This window comes from Triticum urartu, chromosome 5A, assembly GCF_056163025.1.
Source record: "Triticum urartu cultivar PI428250 chromosome 5A, HENAU_Tu73, whole genome shotgun sequence".
Lineage (NCBI taxonomy): Eukaryota > Viridiplantae > Streptophyta > Magnoliopsida > Poales > Poaceae > Triticum > Triticum urartu.
The window spans coordinates 479,090,776-479,113,534 of record NC_141877.1 but is presented as its reverse complement, the minus strand read 5'-3'; the positions used below and the strand labels follow the sequence as shown (position 1 = coordinate 479,113,534).

General features: G+C 42.8%; 1 protein-coding gene and 2 pseudogenes across 1 annotated transcript; all 3 read right to left on the bottom strand.

Annotated features, from left to right (window-relative positions):
- Positions 1 to 12,394: 12,394 nt before the first annotated feature.
- LOC125507173 (alpha carbonic anhydrase 1, chloroplastic-like) lies at positions 12,395 to 14,869 on the bottom strand. The gene is made up of 6 exons (XM_048671838.2): positions 14,715 to 14,869; positions 13,962 to 14,173; positions 13,460 to 13,566; positions 13,275 to 13,377; positions 12,737 to 12,919; positions 12,395 to 12,630 (listed from the first exon to the last, which is right to left on the bottom strand). The coding sequence occupies exons 1-6, from the start codon at positions 14,788 to 14,790 to the stop codon at positions 12,484 to 12,486; spliced, it is 828 nt and encodes a 275-aa protein (XP_048527795.1). The 5' UTR covers positions 14,791 to 14,869; the 3' UTR covers positions 12,395 to 12,483.
- A 4,287-nt stretch (positions 14,870 to 19,156) lies between these two features.
- Positions 19,157 to 20,379, bottom strand: LOC147972103 (uncharacterized; annotated as a pseudogene).
- A 33-nt stretch (positions 20,380 to 20,412) lies between these two features.
- On the bottom strand, positions 20,413 to 21,819 carry LOC147972102 (uncharacterized; annotated as a pseudogene).
- Between the last annotated feature and the right edge of the window lie 940 nt (positions 21,820 to 22,759).

Below are 22,759 nucleotides of genomic sequence, written 5' to 3'. Positions count from 1 at the left end.
GGCCGGCCTTGCTGGTCCCAGCGGGGGTGGAGGAGGAGGAAACCCTGAACTCGCTGATCCGGGTCGTTTTAAAACCCGAGGTTGTATTTTTTTAAATTACTCCTACTACTACTCTGCAAGGGGGAAAGGCGGCGTCAGAGGCGATCTCCTTCCGGAGTTAGATTCCAACCGAAACTGAGGTCGAGAGTCCACACAGGGCTCGGGATCGATCCAGAATCGGACGGAGAGGCGGAGGCAGAGCAGAAAAGAGAGGGATTTCCCGCGTGGATGCATCGTTCGTGGGTCTACTAGCGCCCAACTGTCTTATGGCGTCCCTGGAGCAGGATCCTCGTCACCGGCAAATCCAAGGCCGCCGGCACAGCCCGCCGTGTCCCTCTCTGCTTTAGTTTCACTAGCAAATGTGCCCGTACGTTGTAACGGGAGAACAAAAATCCTCGCACGTTGTTTGAGATCCATCTGTGTTGCCACTTCTCCTCTTCATCACCATCACAGATGGTGGTCTTGTTATCCACCAATTAACAATGCACGCTCTCAATTCCAAGGTGATGAGTTTGATAAACACAGTCTAGCACGCCACTTTCACAAGACCTTCCTACACCGACTTGTAATTTTGTAGACAATGCTTGTGCTTTGCTACGAAATAAATGTTGGTTACTATGAACAACCATTGTCCCGGTCAAGGTACCATTATATGGAGCGTCGGTTATGTTGGATATGATGAGGAGCATTGCACACTTTATCCTTATCCTTTGGCTAATATTATAGGGAAAGTGAGGATTGAGGATTTCTTATCGGAAACACCGGGCGATGAGTTCGATTGGTGGTGCATTGGTGACAGGTGCCAACGGATCATGCAGTGACGGCTTCTTCCTAGCGATGCCCAATAGTGGAGTGTGTCGGTGATGGGCACTGGCTGGTCGATTAGACGTCTCTCCTTGTTCACCCCCCTCTCAATAAATGAAATGTTTTAGCAGTCATATCAATATTAGATCTAGAAGGACGGTCTTAATTTTTTAATGAGTAACGAAAATAGGTCCAAAAATATAAAAACTCTTCAACTATAACAACAATATATTTTCCGATGTCAACGACATTTTTCAGGGAAATTAGTGAATTTGTCTCCTAGAAAATGGATCCATGTTGTTTAGGCTACAACAAACTCATAGTTGATGGTTGTATTGTATCACCACTGATTTCCGTGGGCGTTGGATTAATAGTTCATCCTCTCCCTCTCTCTCTCACAGAGAGATACTCATAGTTATTTTTACCATTGTCACCTCACGAAAGGGTCGATCAGTTACACCTTACACGAAATCACCTGAAACAATGTACATGTGATGTATTTTATTTGGCACCTCGTGTACCTTTATTTTCTTGGTATTGCAAATACGGCCCATATGACTCCAAACAACACCTGCCCCCTTCATCCATGCATGCAGCAATATATAGAGTTCATTCCTTCTTTTAATCCACCAAATTTATTCACTTTTCGGCCCCTTCATCCATGCAGGTAGCCATATAGAGTCCATTCCTTCTTTTAATCCGCCAAATTTGTTCGCTCTATTAATTCCTTTTCTTTCCTTCCCAAGGCACAGCCAACTTTATTCTCTCTATTAATTTTTTTCCTTCTTAAGGGCACATTGAATTTTATTTTATTCTTTCTTTAAATTCCTTTCCTTCCCTAGTTTTATTCCTTCTTTTCAATCCTTTCCTTTCTCCTTATACGTATTTTGATTCCCGGTCTAGCTTATTGAGTTGATTGTTATCTAATAACTTGAAGACGTATATAAATTGATGAGGTTGGACGTAAAAGGGCGATGTGGTACTATTCAATAGACAAACTTACAGTACAAAGCCAGCAGAAGACGTTCTAGCTCAGTTGGCGGTTGGTGAAAGTCCTTTATTGGAGGTTGTGAGTTCAATTCCTTATACCAGGCAAATATTTTTGCCTCCCCATCTCGGACTGCTATTGGGCTGCCTGACACGACCTAGATGGGCCACGGACGGATGGAAAATTAGTACCACCTCGGATAGTAAAAAAATTCAGAAAAAATAATATGGGGTGAACGGATGAAAAAATTGAAAAAACGCACTTGCTTTATTGGTAAATATAGATATATACAATAAATAAATAAATAAATTGGCAGGGGCAGTGCAAAGATGCCCATGCTCACTGAATCATGTGCTCTACTGTCATGTTCTACAGGATTGGATTGGCAAGACTGCAATGTTTTGCAAGAATAGCTACGGCCGATTAAAATCCCTTTTCTTCTTACAAATTGAAACATGTTTGTTTTTGTAATGCGCACAAAAGCTGCACGATGGTCATAACTAGATCTGTATTGATGTACTCGTTCTTGGGTTGCTGTTTCCTTTGTTGGCGTCTCATGGCCATGTCGTGTTGCAGATGTATCAACTGGTTCATCAGACGATGCTTCTCAGACTGGCAAAAGAATAAAGAAGTGCCTTCCAGAGGTACGTCATATAATGCTGATAACAGAATACATAATACCTTTTTTTTAAGAAATCAAAGGGTGGGGGGAGGGTCCCACCTGAATATATATTACTCAAAGAGGCCAGATACCAAGAGAGTGTCGCCCTCTTGGTTGGCTGATCGAGTTCACAAGGAAAACCAGATGGAAAACCTAAACAAGTTGACCCCATTGATGAGGGAAACCAGGCCGAAAACCATACAATAACAGTAGTAGAAAGAAAATGGGTGCCGAAGAGGAAGGCGAAGATAAGCCAGTATACACAGAAGTACCATCACCAACAAAAACACAAGTAGATGTGTGGTGTTGACGAGGGGTCACAATACCAAGACTTTGTGAGCCACCGATCCCCATGGCGCGATATAGGAGCATCCGCAATCAACCAGTTCCGATCCCCATGGTGCAATATAGGAGCATCCACAATCAACAAGTTACCTTCCCACGGTGCGATACAGGAGCATTCACAATCAACGAGTTGTGAATCCCCACGGCACGGAGCATCCACAATCAACGAGTGTCATAGCATAACTGCAGGCCCACGAGAGGGGGCAGGATATTGGAGGAATGCAAGCCGAAGAGAGTGCCTGTGCACATTACTCCACAAAGATCTTTTTTCTAGTTCATTTACTGCCACTTGCTAAATTAATAGGAGGAGCAATTTCAGGAACAGCAGACGGCTGGGCCAAGCAGATTGCTTTTCCCTGTGTCTCCTCTTTTTTCCCCATGCCTGGAAGATCTAGAGGAAGGTTGGGATATGGAGGAGACAGAGGGCAAGGGTTTCGTGTCATGGATTAGTGTCTCGTGCGGTTTTCTTGTGTAATCTTTCTCATTATGATTTCGAAATTTGAAGCTGACTTGTTGCATTTTATCAAAAAAAAATCATGTAAATAGTGATATCTCGCACGTTTATCTTGCACTTGATACTTTTTGGCTTTTTGCCTCCGCAATTCAAATCTTGAACTTCTCTACTTGTGCATACAGGATATCTGGCTTCATATATGCTCCTTTCTGCCAATGGAAGATGCTGCGCGTGCTGCTTGTGTTTCTTGCGTGTTTCGAAGTTCATGGAAGTGCCGTCCCAACCTCAGCTTTCGTATGGAAACAGTGGGTACAATGTAAATGCGCGTGGACAGAGTAAACTGACAAGAGATTACAACAGCAAAGTTAGTCGTATTCTGAGAAGCCACTCGGGCGTCGGTGTGAAGACACTCCACCTTGGATTCTATGGTCCATATGATGGCGACACCAATTCTTGTCTCGATAGTTGCCTCCAGACTGCCATTGCACCCGGGATAGAAGGACTCTCCCTTCGACTGTTGTGTCCAGAGGGTGTTCCATTCTACAAAGAGCCTAAATACAAAATCCCATGCTCACTCTTATCTGATGGGTGTCAAAACTCCATTCGTGATCTAACATTTGTAGGTTGTGCCTTCCACCCCACCGTAGGCTTTGGTTGCATGAGAAGCCTGACGAATCTGTCTCTGAGTTTTGTGCATATCACGGGGGATGAGTTGGGGTTCCTTCTTTCAGGTTCTTTTGGTTTGGAGCTATTGGAACTCAGCTGCTGCCGTGAGATAATTTCCTTGAAGGTACCTTGCCTGCAGCGTCTCAGGTGCCTGAGAGCAGTGGCGGAGCTTGGGCTGAATTTGTGGAGGGGCAAATGGGCTGGAGGGGCAAGAAACATGCTTTTAGGCTGATTTTAATTAGACATATGGGCTGAATACTAGAGGATATTTGCTAACTTTCTTATGGACTGGGGGGGCAATGGCCCAGGTTGCTCTCCACAAAGCTCCGCCACTGGACCTAATGTTATAGCACAAATCCATTATTGATGTACATGAGTGAGATTAGGACTAAACATGACAGCAGAATGTACCGACACAAGATAAGTGCGCACAGGCCCGCTTCAGGTGGCGCCACTAGGTGGCGCCCCAACATCTAGTACTCCTTGATTAGTTGCTATCTTGAAGCCCTGAACTGGGGGACCTCCTATATGACGCAAAATGTACAGGAGCTCGACGCGCAGGGCGAGCCCCGACTGGGCCGTCCAACATGTTTCGCTGAAAAACAATCGAGAGTTCCAAGATGTGATCCCCACGACCTCAGACAATGAAGAAACTAGACAGCAAGCGGTTAGCCACCAAGCCAGACAGTGATAACCGAACATCAAGGTGCAAAACTTTATAAGAACACAAAGAAGCGTCAAGAATTGGAATTATTTTTTGAATTTTTTTCTTGAAAAATGTCTGCTATTTTCAAATGCCGCAATTCTATTGGGAGAAGATTTTTTTTAATTCCTATTTAAAAGAGAAACATGAACAAAATTTCCAAATCCCGAACAATTTTTCTAAAATTTAACATTTTCTGAAAAAATAAAAAATTATGAAAAATGCAAACATTTTTTGATATTTACGAATATTTTCTTAATCACAAACAGTTTTTAATTTATGAAAAATTGGAAAACAGGAATATTTTTTAAAATTCCGAACAAAAAAGTTAAAACGGAACATTTTTCTGAAATGAACAAAAAAATATTGTACCCCTTTATGTTGGAACTGCGAACATTCTTGAAGCATGAAATTTTCTCTCAAATGGTGAACAAATTAAAAGACGAGGACAATTTTTTTGGAATTACTGAACACTTTTTGAAACATGAACATTTTTCTGAAATTGTGAACAAATTTGAAAACAAGAACATTTTTTTGAAATTCCTCAACTTTTTTTCTGAAATTAAAAAAAGAATATTTTTTGAAATTGTGCACAAATTTTGAAAATAAGATATCTTTGGGAATTCCTCAAGATTGTTTTCAAACACAATCATTTTTTGGAATTGTGCACAAAATTTTAAAACAAGAACTTTTTCTTCAAAAAAATTGAACAATATTTGAAATTTCCGAACAAAAGAAACAGAAAAGCAAAAAAAATAAACAGAAAAGATAAAAAATGAAAAAGAAATATAAACAGAAAAATAGAAATGAAAAGGTAATAAAATAGAAAACTCGGTTCAGGAACCTTCTAGAAGGTTCCCAAAACCGATAAAAACCGGTTGGGAATCTTTGTAAGGTTCGTAAAATAGGAAATGCTGCAACACATTAATGGATCAACCCAGCTCACCGCTCGCCAGCGTGTGCGAAAGCTCGACAGTTTGACACAAAATGCATTTTTTTAAACAAGCAAAGGCACCGAAGTGCCAAATTCATTCAGCTCATAGAGAAAGTACAAAGAGAATTACATAGATTAGCTGAAGATATAGAGAGGACGAGTAGCAGTATCTAGAAAAGAGAGCTGAAGAAAGACCCTATATGAGGCAAAGTGGAAATGACCACTACACCATGATCAACATGGTTAGAACTAGCAGAGGAACACTCTGAATATGAAACTAGGAACTGCTGTTGCCTTTTGCTTCACTACTAATCGACCATGTTTCTTGAAGCAAGCATGTCAAGGTTCTGTAGAAACAGCAAAATATAGCTGCAACCAAGATGAAACTCCAGCTTCGCGTTATAGCATCAAACTCCAGAGATGTGCGACGAATAAAAAACCAAGCACAACACATAGTACAGAGAGAAGGCAGAGCTCAAGAAATACCAAAAAACATGCCCAAGCTTCCATATATAACTGAGAAAAAACTTGCCACACCAAAACCTACAGGGAGAAAATTAATAACAGTGACTTGTATGAATTCTAAAGCCCTGAATCTGAAAATTTCAAGAAGAGGCAGTATTGGGCAAAGACCATGAGTGAGCCTTGCAGCAAAATAAGAGAGCCGAGTGTCGCCAATAGCACGGAAAACTTGTTGAGCAAGATTATAAGCACTACCATTGATCTCCCTAGAAATGTGAAACACCTTTGGCTGCAGCTGATAAGTAGTCTTAAAAAAAACTAGCCAAAGATTTCCTGATACTCCATGGAGTTTCAGAAGTGGAGACATTACCTAGAGTAGCAGCCCCTGCTAAAACCAAGCAGTCCGTCAGAAAAGTAGGCTGAGCAATGTTGAGTTGAGATGCAAAATAAGCAGCAAAATTTAGTGCAAGAGCCTCTGCTTGCAGAGGAGTAGAAGTTGGGGGAGCTGAAGCTTGCACTTGCACATTGATCTCTCCTCGATTAGAGGGTAAGGAAATAAAGACCCCCACACCTGTGTCAACCTGTCCTTGCAACAAACCTGAAATTTTCTTGGTCCTAAAAGCTGCATCCGAATAGATTTTAGCCCCATCAACCAACAAATCAGACCTAAGGGTTCTGCCAGGCAAAGGAATTTGATTAGAAGATAACTGAGTTGGAGTTAGAGCCTGATTCAAGAGAAGGGCATTGTCATACACATTACAGGTTAACGCAAGAGCAGCAATCTGAACTTGATGAGGAAGAGATTTTGCCCTATCAAAGAGAAAAGCATTCCTTGCTTTCCAGAGACACCAAAAAATGTAAAAATGTTAGAAAGAGAACCATATGAATGTCTCATGCTAGGACAATCAAGAAGAACAGAATGCAAGGTGGAATGCCCCTGGACTAAAGCATCCGAACAAACAAACCAAGGAGAGGAAAACCAAGCTGCACGAGAAAAAGAGCACATGACAAGCAGATGGACCTCATCCTCTTGTTGACCACATCAGCAACAATTTTTTGAACTCGTCCGGGCCGACACATCTAGTAGCTTGTGCGTGGAGGCTTGATGCTTACAGGCCTCAACTAGGATGCACCTGCTTCAAAAATTGTCTAAAGGAAACAACCTGTTTCTAAAAAAACGCCTGCCACACCTAAAAAAACGCCTACTTCAAAAATTGTCTAAAGGAACAATGAGTTTTAAAATTTGATTTACTTAAATTATTAAAAATTTCACTGCACATTAAAAAACATTGATAAATTGTAAATAAAATGTTTGCAGTTTTTGAAAAACATGCATACAATTTTAAAAAATCGAGACATTTAAAATGCCCATATATTTAAAATTTTGTTCATATTGTTTATAAAGTGTTCACCGCTCATTAAAAAATATTCATGATATTTTTTTTATTTTTTTACAATATTTGAAAGTACAATCATACCATTCAGAAAATGTTCTAGACTTTGTAAAAATGTACATACGTTTAAAATTTTGATCATATTATTTATAAAAATATTCATGAAAATATATTTTGTTCACATCATTCACAGAAGATGTTCATGAGATATAAATATTTGTTTGAGCAATTTTGAAAAAAATTATTTATGACATGAAAAAGTTCACAATGTATTTAAAAATGTTCAACATGTATGTTCATCTGTATCTGAAAAACATTTAACGTGTATTAGAAAGTCTTCAACATGTGTTCGAAAAATGTTCAGTGTGTATCTAAAAAAATGTTTAACATATATTTAGAAACTATTCAGCGTGTACTGGAAAATCTTCAATGTGTGTCTGAAATGTAACGTGCATTCAAAAAGATGTTCAGGGTGTATTAAAATAATTTCTACACCAAAACCTAGAAGATTAGAAAACTAGATGAATTTGAATAAAAAACAGTTAAGAAAAGAAAAAAAGAAAACGGAAAATAAAAAACCAGCAAAAAGAAACGCAAAGAAGGAAAAACGGCCGAAACCTCCCCAGACCATTAAAATTGAAGTAGAAGCTTCCCAAAACAATGCTAAATGGATCAGCCTACTTCAGTGGTCCCCTGCAGGCGATGCTGACATACTTATCGCAGCAAGTTATATATGGCTTTTGCGGGTTGCGTGAACATGTCAGACATGTTTTTACTAGTCTCTTGACTCGAAGAGGCTCATCTATAAGCTTCAACACGAATTCTATCTGAGAGGAACGGGAAGGAGCCTTGACTTTTCTATTTCAAGCACTGGTTACATATTCTCTCTCGCTTCCGAGCCAAAAAGTGTGGAAGGTCTTGGTTGATCCACCGATGCAAGTACATAGTGTGGGATGTGAAGCGTCATACGTGTTGTTCACCGCAGGTAGTATGTGGTCGCCAATTTTTGGGGTAACATGATGAGCGAGAGCAAGGTATTGTTGCATGTGCTCTACTCGCTTTTTTTTAGGGAAACGCAGTCTTGGTTACTCTATGGGCATACAAATAAAAAATTACAAGTAAAGCATATGTAGGGAGCATACATATTGTTTGGGCTTGGTCGCACACATAGCATACATCCTCGGCTCACAAAGCTTCAAAAGTGAATTTGACTACCTGGGCTCACATAACATGATCGATAGAATAGCTCACGTGGATGGTATGTTCACGTAAATGTGGGGCTCACTTATCAATGACTCATGGTCATCTTCTTCACATCTATATTCTTAGCCTACCCCTTCTATCTTCAACATGAGTTGCTTTGTGAGACCACGATGTAGGTATCAAATCGAGATGTTGCATGCAAACATCTTTCTTGCACCATCGACCTCATCCGCTCGAGCCATCATCGGCCCTAACCTAAACATCATTTTGCCACGATGCGACTAGGCGAAAGGAGTCAAGTTACAGGAGATGTTTGGCTACAAAAATGATAACATTGGCGTTAATGTAATCAAATCACAACATTTTAGGAGGTGTAATGAATTCTTTTCAAGTTTGTTTCGTTCTCTTAGGTAAAGGAATTAATAACCATCCCTGTGCTCTTTGTCTAGCCCCTGCTCTTCCTTGGACCCGGCTTCCCCTAGATCTCAAGCGCCACTCGTCATCCCCAAAATCAAGAACCGCCGGTTCTTAGATCTTAAGCACCGCCTACCATTCTAATCATGCGCGCTGCCAGCCATCCGTCGACTTTAAGCGCTGTCAGCCATCCCCGGTCTTGCGCCGCCAACTACTCCAATCTGGCAAGCCCCCAGTCATGTTCATCTTCGACACCGCTGGTCCAGCCCAAGAGAATAACAACTGCTACAAAATCATGAGGTACCAGATATCGGGGAGGTGTTGGCGGAAACATAATAGCAACGTCGTCTGATTACACAGGACCTCATTACGCTTAACTCCTACAAAAAATAACTAAGGTATTCAGATCCTGTTGTTATCGGTTTACATTACGAAACATCGAACAAAACACCTCCACAATGTGAACTCAACCCTCCAATGGTGCAACTTCATACTGCACTATCTCGCTCGAATCGATCCGCAAAACCTGGCAGCTGGACTGCACTTCCTCGTTCGGGCCTAAGACTAATAGAGAAACATGCCCACTCCCATATTGTATGCATCACAATTTTGGAAGCGGCAGCCTCTGATTTGATGAGCTCCAACGTGTTAGACGACAAGACGGTGGAAGAGACAGGCCATGGGAGCTATGTTATGCCACCCACTCCCGTATCGCCACATTTGGCACCCTTGACCGGCCACTGCCACACTAAGGTAGATCACTATCCCTCTCTCGAGCTGCGGCAGCACATGGCCTTCATTCTCTCTACTACCACATGTGAGCGCCCATCATTGCTACCCTCTCCTTATTCCGCCTCTCCCTCCTCCATCCACCCAATCACTCGCTCCTCCCTTTGCTCTCACAAGTAGCATCCTATCACACTCATTGCAGTTCTGTACACATACTAACAAAGGGTCGAAGACTGCGGCATTGCTCTCTTGTGATGTGGTCACTACAACAATGGTGCAAGCAGCAATAATAACAACATGTGAAAGGAGAAAAGGGTGGCAAGAAGGAGATATATCCGACCGGTGGGGTGCCCCCACCTCAATGTACCTTCTATGTGTGCTATCATATCGGTCCTCGCAAATGGTTCTGGGTCATCAGATCAGCTGTCAAAACGCTCTCAATGAGAACTAGAGCTATCAAAAGCAGTGGATATGTATTGCTCCAACTTGTGATGGTTTGATGTAATTTATTGTATATATGGGCATAGAAGCTCGTGTAAGTATGCCACCCAATCACTAGATAAAAAGCCATTCATACCAAACAAGAAGACCAATTTTTTTCTTCGGCACCCAGTAAGGCAAGATATCTCATTGCCATGGCAACCCGATCCTCATGCTTAGACTAACAACTATTATTCTCATCCCATGAAGTTTTAAACCTCTCGGTATTGATCAGGACCCCATGCATGAGGTTTTGCTCTCTGTGTCAACCTTTGTGTGTCTTCTTAAGGGTGTGGCAAGGCGTGCCAAAGGTTATACTAGTAACACTTTTTTTTTGAACAAGCAAAGGCACCGAAGTGCCAAATTCATTCAGCTCGAAGAGAAAGTACAAAGAGAATTACATAGATCTGCTAAAGATATAGAGAGGAGTAGCAGTAGTATCTAGAAAAGAGAGCTGAAGAAAGACCCTATATGAGGCAAAGTGGGAATGACCACTACACCATGATCAACATGGTCAGAACTAGCACAGGAACACTCTGAATCTGAAACTAGGAATTGTTGTTGCCTTTTGCTTCACTACTGATCAGCCATCCTTCTTGAAGCAAGCATGTGAAGGTACTGTAGAAACAGCAAAATACATCTGCAATCAAGATGAAAACCCTGCAAAATAAGAAACTGATGTACCCAGCTTCGCGATATAGCATCAAACTCCAGAGATCTGCAAACGAATAAAAACCAAGCACAACACATAGTACAAAGATAAAAACTTGCCACACCAAAACCTACAGGGAGAAAATTAATAACATTGAACTGTATGAATTCTAAAGCCCTGAATCTGAAATTTTTCAAGAAGAGGCAGTATTGGGCAAAGACCATGATTGTGTCGTGCAGCAAAACAAAAGAGCCGAGTGTCGCCAATAGCACAGAAAACTTGTTGAGCAAGATTGTGAGCAATACCATTGATCTCCCTAGAAATGTGAAACACTTTTGGCTGAAGCTGATAAGTAGTCTTAAAAAAACTAGCCAAAGATTTCCTGATACTCCATGGAGTTTCAGAAGTGGAGACATTACATAGAGCAGCAGCCCCCGCTAAAACCAAGCAGTCCGTCAGAAAAGTAGGCTAAGCAATGTTGAGTTGAGATGCAAAATAAGCAGCAAAATTTAGTGCAAGAGCCTCCACTTGCAGAGGAGTAGAAGTTGGAGGAGCTGAAGATTGCACTTGCACATTGATCTCTCCTCGGTTAGAGGGTAAGGATATAAAGATTCCCACACCTGTGCCAACCTATCCTTGCAACAAACCTGGAATTTTCTTGGTCCTAAAAGTTGCATCCGAATAGATTTTAGCTCCATTAGCCAACAAATCAGACCTAAGGGTTCTGCCAGGCAAAGGAATTTGATTAGAAGACAACTGAGTTGGAGTTGGAGCCTGCTTCAAGAGAAGGGCATTGTCATACACATTAGAGGTTAACGCAAGAGCAGCAATGTGAACTTGATGAGGAAGAGACTTCGCCCTATCAAAGAGAAAATCATTCCTTGTTTTCCAGAGACACCAAAGAAATGTAAAAATGTTAGAAAGAGCCATATGGATGCCTCATGCAAAGAAAATCAAGAACAGAATGCAAGGTGGAATGCCCCTGGACTAAAGCATCCGAACGAACAAACTAAGGAGAGGAAAACCAAGCTGCACAAGAGCACATGAAAAACAGATGGACCTCATCCTCTTGTTGACCACATCCAACATGATCAATACTGCTATACCCTCATCTTGGAATAGTGGGGAAAAACTCCGCCCACCATACAATATTCACAAGTGGATGAATCAATTTAGTTTTGGTGCCATTCGAATTCTTTGGTTTAAGGAAAATGATATTGCATTTCACATCATGGTGTTCTTTCAGATTTATCAACAAAACGGACAAGAGAACATTTCTAACACCATTCAGACAACAAAATTTCATTGCTATTTTACTTTAGAAAATTTCCTTATTTGAAATTTCACTGATCGGTATTAATATCCAAACAACAACCCAATGGTTACACAAAAAATACATGATAATGGCCATAATTATAATTTATGTTCTTGCACACACAAGTACCAATGCCACGAGCTACATTTTATTGCAATCTATCAAGTCACCTTACGCTTCTTTCATTGTTCTGGATTGGCACCAAGCAAAATAGTTCACCATGGATCAAACTTCAGTTGACTAAAGAACATTTTGAACATTGCGTGACCTGTCATAGAGCTGTACGGCGCGACCATTCAGTGATTGTAGCGGCCTGTAGTTGTGCTTGTAACTCCCCTTCAAAGGTGCCATCAAAGTAGCAGCCTGCTCCTTTGTCATTTCTTTTATCTACGACACATCTCAAAGTATATATAGATTAGTAACTCCCATTGCATAAACATCATGTGAAGTTAAAGTTTCCACACTATTTTCAATATTTGAGCAGATGGAATACCTCGCCTAGAATGTTCCAGATCACATTCTCTGTGCATGGTGGTGCGGTGAGAGATCCAACATATCTGAAATACCTATGTGCACCCTGCATTAGTTCCCTCATATTCACCACCCCAACGGGGAGAGGATCACCTTTCTCAGCTTTGCAGCCCTCCGCAGACAATTCAGCCAACTTATCCTTTATCTATGAGTACAATACAAAGCAAATAGTCAAATCAAAATGCATGTAGACCAAGCATGCAACGTCATTAGGTGTGCCCTAGTCATCTGGTTCAACATATAAGTCCAATACATATTGATTAGAAATCAAATTACAAGTTGTGATCGTGTTATTCAGTTCTTGAAACAGGTCAATGTCTCCCGACTATTCATATAAAACAGAGCTTTGTATTAAATGTATATAAACTACTCAACTGACTAACTAACAGCTACTGACCATTTCATATCTCGGTGATATACACCGTGTAGTGTTCTACAATGCGACAGTGATAATACATATAGTAGCAACACATTCCCCTTTTCTTATCACGGCGATTTACCTGGTGAAGGAAAGGATCTGGTTTTCCGTAACGATAAAGGATTGACACAACAGTAATGTCACCATCATCGGTGGAGTGAACCATGTGGAGCTCTACCGCAAATCTACCAGGGTAAGAGAGTGGTGCACATAGTTAGTACAAGGGAAATTGAATGCTTCCCAAATCTCAAAAGCGTACATGTGAACCTTTGGCCATTGATGGTATGTTCTGAGGGGGAGTGCCAATGCAATTGCTTCAATTTGTACTTCTTCCCATCCACCTTGACAGTCCCAACAGTGTCATTGTATCGCAGCTACATCAATCAGTTGGCACAATGATTTCATAATACACATTACTTTAAACTAGGAGATTACGTGTACGTAGCAGAACGCATGTTTTCATGAACATGTTGTAATAGTCACTGGTACATTATGTAGAAGACCACAATATGATGGACTTTTTTTTCACAATGCGTGTATTTTATTACACTACACCGATGGCACAAGTTAATGAAGTTATACAACCAAAACATCAAAGGAAACCAAAGCTAGAAAAGCCGATCCAGGAAAAAAGAACTCGCAAACGAAGCAAATTACTGTAAGACAAACAAAATAAAGATAAGCTAAATCAGGTATTGTCGTGCTTGTATGTGAACATTTTATGTTCATTGATATAAAGAACCATTTGGTTGAGAGGCTCGGAGCAAACCGCAATGTTGAAGACGTTGTCAACCATTGAAGCATTTGTAGAAGTATAATCCCTCTCTAAGGGCTCCATTCCTGGGTTGTGTAAGGCACCATCTCTCACGATGTCAATTGGAGACTGGTAGATTCCTTTTGAGCAAACTGTGAAATTAGGACTTAAGCTCCCCCAATGCTCGGGGCCAGTTCTCCCACTGTATCCGAATCTCACGCCGGTTCCTTTGAGTAAGAAAATATAGATAAGAAATCATACATCAAGATGAAACTTTGTGCAAGTAGCAATAGGAAAGATGAAGATGGCAAGATTGTACAAGATGTTTTTTTTTGAAATCAGATTGTACAAGATGTTGTTTTGCTGACAAGATGAAACAACCCCGCATCTATTTTAGTTCCCGTTTGCCGTCATTCTTTGGTGTATACCGTTCATGTAGTGAAATGATTATAATCTGAATAATACTGGAGTATTTTCTTTAGTGAAAGATTGCATGCCTTTTTCACTTTAAAGCCCAGATATTCCATTTCAAGAGAAATAGGAAAAGAGTGAAGAGTACTGAGTACTGACTGATAAGAAACCAGAAATAGAGATGGGACCTTTACATACAGGTTTTATTCTTCTAACATACTAGATAACTGGCAGATGTGAAGAAGGGTAGACAAACGTGTGCCAGAGTCACATGCCCACAATTATAAATCAACTAGCATTATACAACAGCGCTTGATTAGGAGGGAACTTGGTCAGGGAACTTAATCAAACACATACCGTCGCATGCATGGGTCACAACAAAGCACATGTACAACAGTGCAACAAGAATTGCACTTCTCCCGAAAGTCGCCATCTACGTACTCCTTCGTTCTCTCTGTGAAATCTAAGCTCCAAGCTTCCTATACAAGGTGCAGGAGAATACAGAAAGGGTTGTGCTCTGCTCGAAACTGTAGAGAGAAGTGCACAAGGCGCATGTACTTATATAGGACGACTTACGGTATATACTTACGTGTGGGTCAGTTCGGTAGTATTGATGTTTTGGCCCCGACGTCCTTGTTCTTTATGTTGCTGGAGATTACAAGATCTTCCTGCTGGAAGCTGTATGGTTCATCGATTTCTCAGTCTAGTCTCCCTCGGTGCGTAACAGCTCTGCTCACTATCAAACTCTTTCGGTTTCATACCTAAAATAAGCTTTGGCCCAGCAGGCTTTGTACCAACTAGCATACGTTCAAAAGAATTCCCTAAAAAAAGCCGTTCAAAAGAAGAATCCTAGCAAACAAAGACGTGCAATGCAAACTTTTATTAACTACGTGCAATGCATTCTTTGTCTAGAGGAAAGAGCCCCAAAACTTGTACTCCCTCCGTCCGGAAATACTTGTCGGAGAAATGCATAAAAATGGATGTATCTAGAACTAAAATACGTCTAGATACATCCATTCCTCCGACAAGTATTTCCGGACGGAGGGAGTATCTCGGTGCAACTTCCTCTTCATATATTATAACTGTTTTAAATGGAGGCAAAAGTTTTGCCTCTTCCCCTCGCAAAAAAAAGATTTTGCATCTTCGATTAATTATGAAGAAGATTGTCAAATTAATTTATGACAAATCATGCGACAACCCATACAATCAAACCATAAGTGGACTACTCACAAGGTGTGAAATCCCACGACCGCACACACACAGCCCATCAAACTCTTCAAACACACAACATCGCAATTTCAGACACTTGTACAACGCAACATGGCGCTGACGAGAACACGTCAACAAAAGGAAATGTGTAACAGCAAAACCACAATAACGAATGCAACCTCGAGGACGAGCCGAGGGACCGAGATCTTCCATGCATCAAGCAGTTGCGGACGCATATCCTATGACAATCACTCTGTTTTCCCTTGCACTTTGAGTGACTTCTCCTTCGGGATACTGGTCCGAGGGCAATCACCTGCGTTCTTTGCTTTTGTCCTTGATTGCCGACCCTGTAAGGAGGTAAGCAACCACCCTTCCAAATCCAGGGCTAGAAGCCTCCAAGCTGGCAAGCACGTCATAAAGATCTTTTACAAAGAGGGCACCATGATGATGCTCCGGCGGGGCAGAAGTGGGCACCAGGCCACATACGAGCGCCCAGGCGAGTTCACCTCAAGTTGATGACATGACAAATGCGAAGCTTGTCCCTCACACGAGGTCACCATCGAGTCCACCTTCATATGATCCATTGACAAAAATGAAGTAGGGCCCGAACATAGTTCTAGAAGCTTAGGCATAATCTATTTATAACACTTCACATGTGTAATGTTGCCAGACTAGAAACCTTGGAGATAAGTGGAAGACAAATGCCAACTAGGGTTTGAGCGGTTGTTGCGATCTCGTTGGTTCGCTTGCCTCCGGGCTCATGTGGCAAGGTGGGAGACCTCGAATTCTGCTAGGCATGTTCCGTGTATCTCATAGTCTAAGTCAAATATAGACCATCAGAACAACTCCAATGAGGCGACCCATTTCATCCGTCGCCGTCCGTTTGGGTCGACGCGGACAGAAAAGTCAGCCCAACATGCCGACCCAAACGGACGCGCGTCCGCTTTCGTTCACCTGCCGACCTATTCCCGGCCTATTTTTGAGCCAGATTTGCGTCGGCGCGGATACAAGACGGATGCGCGCGCTCGCCCTCTCTCCTCTCCGGGCTCGCTGGTCGGTGGCACATTGGCCTCTCCCCATCCAACAGCACACCCTCGCCCGCCTGCTTCGCCGCCGACGCCGCCGACCATTTTTTCTCAGGACGACGCTTTTCCTAGCTTCATGTTCAATTGAGCGGTCTGCTTCCGCGCACGCTTGTCCTCCCGATAGGAGGCTCGCTCCGTCCTCCTCGACTCCCTGTCCGTCCTCCTTTCCTTGTAGAACTAGCGCTCGTCAACGATGTCCTGTGGGAAGCATTCACACCACACCGTCATGCCTTCCACGTCCATCTGGCGATGGCGAGGCGACGTTGCCGCCTCCGGTGGTCACGACGATCCTCATCGGTGAAAAGCCGTGGGAGAGGCGTGAGATCCTGCGCCCGTTGGCTCGTCGACACGTCGGGAAAATTCATCTCCGGATGAGGCCGCAGGAGGTGCCACGCCGCCGCGTTGTACGTGCGAGCTGCCTCCTCTGCGGTGTTGAAGGTGCCGAGAATGGGGCGTTTCTCGCCAAACCAGATCTCAGAGGAGAAGGCGCGGAGCGGCGCTCGCGGACTCCGCGAAAATCCGAAGCGCCTAGGTGGCGCATCGACATGGTGGCGCAAAGGCGGCGAGGCTAGTAAGAGGGGGCAAGACGAGTGGGCGCCGGACAGAGTGTGGAGGGAGCGCCTTCTTAATCACGAGCGCCGGCCGCGCCAAAACCAGCATGCGAACCTTTCCCACGCGCTGGAGCGCCAAAACCAGCGCGCGCAGTCATGAAATGGGTCAAAGCGTTGGGCGCCCTGCCGACCCAAATTTAAAAGAGGACGGATGCCGGGCGGGCGACCGACCCGAACGGACAAAAAGCGGAAAAAAGCGCCGTCCGTTTGGATCGACCCATTGGAGTTGCTCTCAGAGGCCAAAAAATGTGTCTAGTGGCTGTATGTCCTGTTCTAAATTTTAGGGGGGGGGGGGGGTTGCCATCCGTTATTTTGTAATTGATCTAGTGACACTTTTTTGTTTGGACTTTGATCTTTTACCACTTTTCAACACAAAAACAACGTTTATAAATAATAGACAGCATAAGTGAACAAAATAGAGGACTATTATGCCCTTGTACCTGTTTGACCCAAACATAACACACAGGAAGGATTGAACTCGTGCTACCCTCCTCTCTCCTGCACGTTTGTACTGCTCCACGCCGGCCCTTGCCTTGCTGCTCCTCCCTGGCCCTTGCTGCTCCTCGTCGGCCTTGCTGCCCTGCTGCCGCTGCCCCCTCCTGCACCTCATACCCAGCCACCACTGCCCCAACTAGTACAGTCTCTTCTTCCCTCGCCGTTCCTCGTCAAATTTTGGTCAAAAATTGCTTAGATTAGTTGAAATGCATGCAACCGTTGAACTGTTCATCCGACTTGGATGAAACTTTCCCAGATTAGTCACGCATATATGAACAATTTTCCATAATTTTTTGAAATTATTCTGACAACTTTCAAATGTCGGTCAAAATTTGGTCAAATTAGTTAAACTGTAATTGAAATGCATGGAACCGTTGAACCGTTGATCCAAATTCGATGAAACTTTCTCGAATTAGGCGCACTTATATGTTTGTTTTTATGGAATTTTTTCAAATTTTTCTGGGTGGTTCGAAAAAAGTCAAAATTTTGGCAGAAATCCGGCTCAATTTGGATAGCATTTTGACTTTTTTTTGGCTTTTCAGCAATTTTTTGCACATAATATCCAAATTCAAACATATATTTGCAGATGGACATATTCATATACCATGACACAATATGAAGAGAACATAGCAAGAGAGAGCATTTAACATGTCCATCCATCATATCTATATCTCATCTACCACAAGGCAATAGTTGCTGCCACGATTACAACCAAAAGCATAAGGCAATAGTTGCTGCCATGTTACAACCAAAAGCACAAGGCAATAGTTGCTGCCATAGATATTACAACCAAAAGCATAGAGAAGATCAAACACAACACTAGTACTTCCTTCTCTTTGGGGTCAACTTTCTAGCTTTTGAGCTTAAGACCATGTCATATGCAATCATGGTGTCCTCCACGGTTGAGGTAGTTTGCTGCGACGCCTCATCAGCCAATGCCATAGCCAACATCCTTCTTGTCATAGGATTGGGACTGCCTTAAAGACTATGTGGCATAGTGATCATGTGTGTATTGGGAGTGACAACAACTTCAAGTTGTGGTGCTACATGTGTTGCCTTATCAGCCAACGCCGTAGCCAACATCCTGGATGTATTGAGAAAAGTAAGAATTGCAAGGAAAATTAGATATTACTATAATATGTGGATGTGTTACCTTCTTGTCACTGGAATGGGGTTGCCTTGAAGACTGTGTGGCATAGTGATCATGTGCCTATTGGGAGTGACAACAACTTTAGGTTGTTGGGCTGCCACTTCAGATTCCGGTGCCGAGTCATCATCATCAGCTGGATATCTTGGTGCTCTCTTCTTTCTTTTCCTGCACATAAACAAGTTAGTACACAGTAAAATAAGCGATGAAATAAACATTGATCATTACAAGTGATGAAATAAACATAGATCATTACGTGTACCCTGGCCTTGGTCCATTCAACGGACAGGTGGACTGCCTATGGCCTAAAATGTGGCATCTTTTGCATCTATTCTTGCTGCCTAGCTGTTTTGGCTCTTTCTTCTTTTTAGGACCACCATCTCCACCTTCGAGGAAGCTCTTGTACCTGTTTTTTCTAGGCCTTCCAACACCTCTTTTCTTGTCTAATGGAGCCTCCATGTCAAATGGAAATTGTACATGTGGCCATTGGGACCTATCTGTCAATGGCTCAACCTCTCCAGCATATGCTGCCCGAAACTTCTCGGGAGAGAAATAGTCATGCACATAATCCTCCCATTTGGGGTTTCTTCTATCCAGCAAGAAAGGAAGTGCATGCTCACAAGGCTTCCCTGTGTGCTGCCACTCCAAGCACATGCACTCGCTTTGGTCAGTTTTTACAACATGTCGCAAGTTGTATTTACTTGTGTCCCTCACCTCACAACTTGCAACTCTAGATTTCCCAACTTTCAAATGTTTAAGTCCCCTTGTCCTATTATGAATCTGTTGGATGATGGCTGGAGTAATTTTTCCTTTCAGTTTCATTCCAATCTTTCTTCTTCTCTCACAAAGTTTCATGACTAGCTCTCTAAGAGTGTCAGCTAGCTCATCAGGTGGCAACTCTTTGTAATCTTTAATCCAACCATTAAAAGACTCAGCAAGGTTATTATTGATGTAATCACATTTAATTGAGGGGTCAAACATGCATATCATCCATTTTAAGCTATGGTACCTTGAGAGATATTCATTCACATCGGGTGCTTATGCTAGGATTTTATTCATGTGGTAGTTAGAAACTTGTGGCCGATATGCCCTAGCAGCTGGCCACATTCTGCCAAACACATCTCCTTGGAACTTTTTAGAGAAGTTAGCCATGAGATGCCTAAAACACTCTCTTTGATCTGCATGAGGGATATTTTTTTGAATGCATTCTCTAAACCTTTACATGCATTTGTGCATATAGCTAGAGGGGAAACAAGACCTAATGCCATGTTTAGTTGTGACATGAACCATGTCCAATTTTCATCGGTTTCACCATCAATGAATGCAAATGCTACAGGTTACATCCAATTATGCCCATCTAATGACGTACAAGCTGCTAAGTGACCTCTCCATTTACTGGTGAGTGCAGTTGAATCTATACTAAGATATGGTCTACAACCAGCTTTAAAACCATCAATGCATGGTATAAGAGCCATAAAGAATCGGTTAAAGAGAACAATACCGTCAGTCTATACTAAGATATGGTCTACAAACGTTAGTACCCTTATGCTTTGTCCATCAGTCCTTAGTCTAGCTATAATCCTCCATGGACAACCCTTGGCTCTACATTTGCCAAGATATCTTTTCTTATCAGTCTTATATCCCCAAATGTCAATCTCCTTTTAATTGCATATTGTCTGATAGCCATCCTAAAATATTTCATTGAAGGAAACAAAGCACCAAGATACATTTGCGGGTTCTCTTTGTCATATGCAATCTCCTCATCTGGTGGCACACTATCATCAATAGGAATGGCAGCCTCAATGAAAAGCTAATGATCCTCCTCATCGGTCATGTAAACTTCCTCACTCGGTGGAGAAGCTGGTGGCTCGGGAACCGCCCTATCGTTGATACCAATAATATTGCCGCACATATTATCTTCAGTTACGAGAATGTCGACATTGTTGATACCAAGAGGATCGCACATATTGTCATCAGATATGGGAGGAGCTATCTCAATCAAGCTCCAATCTATGTTGGTTCTTCCTGAGTAAGCACAGAGGACTCACATCTCTCACTACTATTAGCCACATCACAAACACTTTGAGATTGCATTGTGGCTGGGTGGTCAACATCATCCGATGAAAACTCCATATCATCTGGAAAAACTCTATACTGACTCCCCATTGTCTGTGCTAACTCAAAAGCTGACAAGTTTGAATTGTCAACAACCATAGATGAGCTAGCACTGCATTCTACAAAAGTGTTTGTTGCTTCCTTCTTACTAACAGCACTTGGCTTTTTGGAAGCTGGTGGGTTTTGGGGTTTTCTAGGAGCACTTGGCTTTTGGGGGGCAGCTGGCTTTTTAGGAGCTGGTGGTTTTTTGGGGCAGCTAGCTTTTTGGGAGCGGGAGCTCTTTTTTCCAGATTTCTTTGCATTAGGTTTCTCCAATGTAACCACATTAGCATATAAAAATGATTTCTTTGCCTCCCAGTCCCATTGATCACTCATCAAGTGCATCACCAATTGCTGACCATTGCCCATTGGATCAATTGTTTTCAAGACACGGTCATAAGCAAATAACTTTAGCTCCTGGTGTGGCCTCATTTTGATATGTTGTGCCACAATAGCATTGAAATTAACCCATTTTGATATGTTTACGTCAAAAAACAACATCATGCCTTTCAACATGTTCCTCACTTCCATCGTCAAGCTTGACGACATAAGGAGCAACTCTAATGGTTACTATGAAAATATTGGGTGGTGGAGGCGTCCTACTTGACAATAAGCAACAAGGAGAAACATACTAGGGAATTAGTGTGTCGTGTTCAACAATGAACAATAGAAGAGTCAGGAGATACTTTGCTTTCTCACCTCGGCTTGGTTGAGAACAAAGTCTCAAGGTTGAAGTCGTCTGCCATAAACCCGTCACCCATCTCCGGTTCAGCCCTTACCTAGTTCATCTTAAATTTGTGGTCTACCATCAACAATCAATCGAAGAACAATAAGATCTCCAGCAGCAAGCAACACTAAAATAGCAGTAAAAATACAAGCAACAGTAGAGCCACACCGAAATAGCAGTAAAAGAGCAACAACAACAAGCATCACTGTTCAGAATTGAGAGCAGTAGCAAAAGCAGCGCTAGGGGAGGGCGGCGACCGGCTGGCGGCGGGCGGGGGTGGCGACCGGCGGCGGGCGGGTGGTGGCCGAGATCGAGCCCGAGGCGCCTAACCCTAGGGACGGGACATAGGGGGCAGAGGATAGTAGCGGGAGAGAAGGCCTCACCTTCAGATCCGAGATCCAGCCGCCGTTGAGGACCACCAGGACCAGCGTCGTTGAGGGCCCCCTACGCAAGTCGCCGCCGCCGCCTTCCCCTTGTTCTTGCGGGCGAGAGGAAAGGGAACAAGGGTGAGCGAACCAGAATGAGCTCTCTAGTTTGTGGTCAATCGTGGGAGAGGGGTATTTTCGACTTTGCTTGTGGGACCCAGTTGACAGAGGGCAAAAGGCAAAGTTTCATGTAACTGGTGCCACTAGATCAATTACAAAGTAAGGTATGGCAAATTATCAAAGAGCAAACAAAGTTGTGGCAAATAATCAAATTCCCCAAATTTTAGACATCCATCAGAATCACTACGCATTGTCCATATTTAGACGACCGAGCGAGGACGTCCAAACTAGAGCTGCCCCTTTGCAAGCTCGCTTCCGCGCCGATCTGGAGCAGTTGGAGACGAGGAGGACGCCCGCGCCACTGCCCCGAGCTCGCCGTCGCTGAGGTACGCTCTGTTTTTTCAGATTCGGAGAGAGGAAGAGTGATTGAAGAGACGGGGCAAGGAGATGGGGCCGATGGATCTGACGCCAAATCCGGCCGCCGCCGCT

Bases quoted from the DNA above. Each gene is read 5' to 3' on its own strand.
- LOC125507173 (XM_048671838.2), bottom strand. From the start codon at position 14,790: ATGGCGACTTTCGGGAGAAGTGCAATTCTTGTTGCACTGTTGTACATG. The intron at 14,174-14,714 runs GTATGTGTTTGA...TCTTACTCAAAG, and splicing joins TGTGACCCATGCATGCGACG to GAACCGGCGTGAGATTCGGA. The intron at 13,567-13,961 runs GTTTGCTCCGAG...TGATTGATGTAG, and splicing joins ACAACGTCTTCAACATTGCG to CTGCGATACAATGACACTGT.